The sequence below is a fragment of the Nicotiana tomentosiformis genome, chromosome 9 (assembly GCF_000390325.3).
Source record: "Nicotiana tomentosiformis chromosome 9, ASM39032v3, whole genome shotgun sequence".
In the NCBI taxonomy this organism is placed as follows: Eukaryota; Viridiplantae; Streptophyta; class Magnoliopsida; order Solanales; family Solanaceae; genus Nicotiana; species Nicotiana tomentosiformis.
In genome coordinates, this window is record NC_090820.1 from 20,955,970 (window position 1) to 20,958,557 (window position 2,588).

The 2,588-nt window shown below is 34.8% G+C and overlaps 1 protein-coding gene across 1 annotated transcript; it reads right to left on the reverse strand.

Moving 5' to 3' along the window:
• Window positions 1–365: 365 nt before the first annotated feature.
• LOC104086481 (myb-related protein 305) lies at window positions 366–1,994 on the reverse strand. The gene is made up of 3 exons (XM_009590747.4): window positions 1,790–1,994; window positions 1,420–1,549; window positions 366–1,325 (listed from the first exon to the last, which is right to left on the reverse strand). The coding sequence occupies exons 1-3, from the start codon at window positions 1,947–1,949 to the stop codon at window positions 815–817; spliced, it is 801 nt and encodes a 266-aa protein (XP_009589042.1). The 5' UTR covers window positions 1,950–1,994; the 3' UTR covers window positions 366–814.
• Window positions 1,995–2,588: the final 594 nt, after the last annotated feature.

Consider the following 2,588-nt stretch of genomic DNA (forward strand, 5'->3'; position numbering starts at 1 on the left):
GTTTCACTCTTAAAATAATTTTTTGGTACGAATTCGAATTAATGCATTCATACTCATATCAAAGCAAGCTAATTATATGGTACCACGTGCCATCTTCTAACTAGAAATCCTAAACAAATTCAAAATCTTTTCTCTAGTTGATCAATGCTTTCTTGAAAAAAAATAGTTTGGTTTACTAAATTCTCGCTATGCGCGGGTTCAGAAAAGGATCGGATCACAAGGGTCTATCGTACGCAGTTTTACCCTGCATTTCTGTAAGAGACTATTTTCACGGTTCGAATCCGTTAACTCTTGATAAAATGACAGCAACTTTACCAATTACGTCAAGGCTCCCTTCCCATTTTGAGAAAAAGAAAAGAGTATAATAAGTTCCAAGCAAGCTAATTATATGGTACATTTCCTCAACATGAGCATCACACTAATCACCAGTACTGAGCGTTTTTTGCAGCTCAGATAGCACAAAGTACATAATGTTAAACTAAAGTCGAAAGTCCTAACACGACCTTATAGAGACTTACAAAATTATTTAACCGGAAATCTTCTTTTTTTTTTTTTTGGGCAATACAGTGTATAAAGTATCTTGCGTTCGATCAGGAGGGCCGCTCCTCAAGGTGTGTAATGTAGACAACCTACTGATTCTACGACTCAAACCCGTGACCGTCACATTGAAACAACTTTATCGTTGCTCCAAGGCATGGATATCATGGTCGGATAAACCTTCTTTGGTTCCCCACCGGCAACAAGTTGTAAAGAAGCACTTAGAAAAAGGACTGAAAAGAGTACTAGAAGTTGAAGAAATTTTCTTGAAGATGATTTAATAAAAAGCTGGAGTAGTAGCCATAGTTTGCAGGCAATTAGGAGTAGTAATGGTTTTGTTGTAAGTTGTAGTATTGATGAATTGGCCATAAAAATCATCCAAATTCCATAATCCATCCCACATAATATCTTCATTAGAGGAAGGCTCAGGCACTGATACTGAAGAGCAACTATTGAGCATAGAGTAGAAGAAGCCAACTTGATTTTGTTGATCAACTGTTCTTGGGTACAAAATTGTCATTTCTTGTTTTGCTTGAGGCATAGTTGGGACTTTATTCTCATTCGGATCGAATAACGACATCACTTTTTTTATATCGATTTGATTGTTGATTTGTTGTTGTTGTTGCAGCTGTTGCTGTTGTAGGAAGTGTTGTTTTTTCCAGAGACGAGCTCTTGATTTTTCAGAGTTAGCGCACGAGTTCTTGGTCTTTTTCTTAAAATGTGTCCTCCAATAGTTCTTGATCTCGTTATCAGTTCTCCCTGGCAAGCTTCGAGCAATAGTTGACCATCTGTATTAAGTTTAATGAAGATTATTTTGTCAAATACTAAGCTTAATTAATATGATAAAAAAGAATTTTCAGGATTAATTAAGCAATTAATCACCTGTTGCCCCATTTAGCATGAAGCTCAAGAATGATCCTCTCTTCGTGTGGGGTTATTTGCCCCCTCTTTAGGTCTGGCCTCAAGTAATTTACCCATCTCAACCTACAACTTTTTCCATTTCTTTTCAACCCTACAAAAATCAAATAACCAAAAATAATAAAACCACTTAATCAAAAGAAATAACACTGTTATTTTGCTTCGATTCTCCAAAAATATTTCTTCGCCCGTATCCGATTCTCAAAAAATGCATGTTTCCTAGTAGTTATTTTTTTTGTTTAGTTTAACCATCCGATATTCCGAACTCACCAACCCAATTAATTCAGATTCGTGTAGTAGAAGTAGTTGTCAATTTGGTAGAAAAAGGAGTTACCTGTAAGCCTAGCAACAGAATTCCACCTGCCTTCACCATGCGACTTGACATATTCAATGAGCAATTTGTCCTCTTCAGCAGTCCAAGGGCCTTTTCTCCAACCTTCTTCTAATATTCCCCAATTTCCCATTTGCTCACTACTCATTATTTCACAAAGCATTTATATATATATATATATATAGTAAGAGTTAGTAGTATTTTTAGGTAAGCTTCTGCTGCTTTGTGCTGAAAAATTATGTGACATAATCTGCAAGTGTTTGTTGGGTATTTATATATGCAGCCAAAGCTAGGACCCCAATATTCTCACTTCTTTCCATCAGTCAATTCTTATGTCACTATCCTTTCTTCTTTCAAGCTAGACTAGATATGATCTGTATCATACAATTAACTCCTTAAATTACCAAATTGTCCTCGTCTATCTTTCTTTTTAAAAAAATATTATATTTCTTGAAGAATAATATATTGGGGAAAGGATGATAGATCTAGTGAGAAATGAGAATCGAACCTTACACATTTAGCATACAAATTAACAACTAATATATATCATATTTAATGAATTTTTTATGCATATTGTACTAGTAAAATTATTGATTTTGCTGGAGAAAACATCATATTACGCGGTGATGCAGCTAGATGGTGATACAGTTAGAAATGATATCACAATAGCTAGGTGTTTAGTCTTTATAATGAGTTAATTAACGGCTTTTAGAAAAAACATACTTGTATTCATGATGTTACAAAGACATGTAACATTTAGTGTCGCGTTAGAACGTCTGTGTAAATCGAGGTGGAATCTAAT

Bases quoted from the DNA above. Each gene is read 5' to 3' on its own strand.
- LOC104086481 (XM_009590747.4), bottom strand. From the start codon at position 1,949: ATGCTTTGTGAAATAATGAGTAGTGAGCAAATGGGAAATTGGGGAATA. The intron at 1,550-1,789 runs GTAACTCCTTTT...TGATTTTTGTAG, and splicing joins TTCTGTTGCTAGGCTTACAG to GGTTGAAAAGAAATGGAAAA. The intron at 1,326-1,419 runs GTGATTAATTGC...AACTTAATACAG, and splicing joins CATGCTAAATGGGGCAACAG to ATGGTCAACTATTGCTCGAA.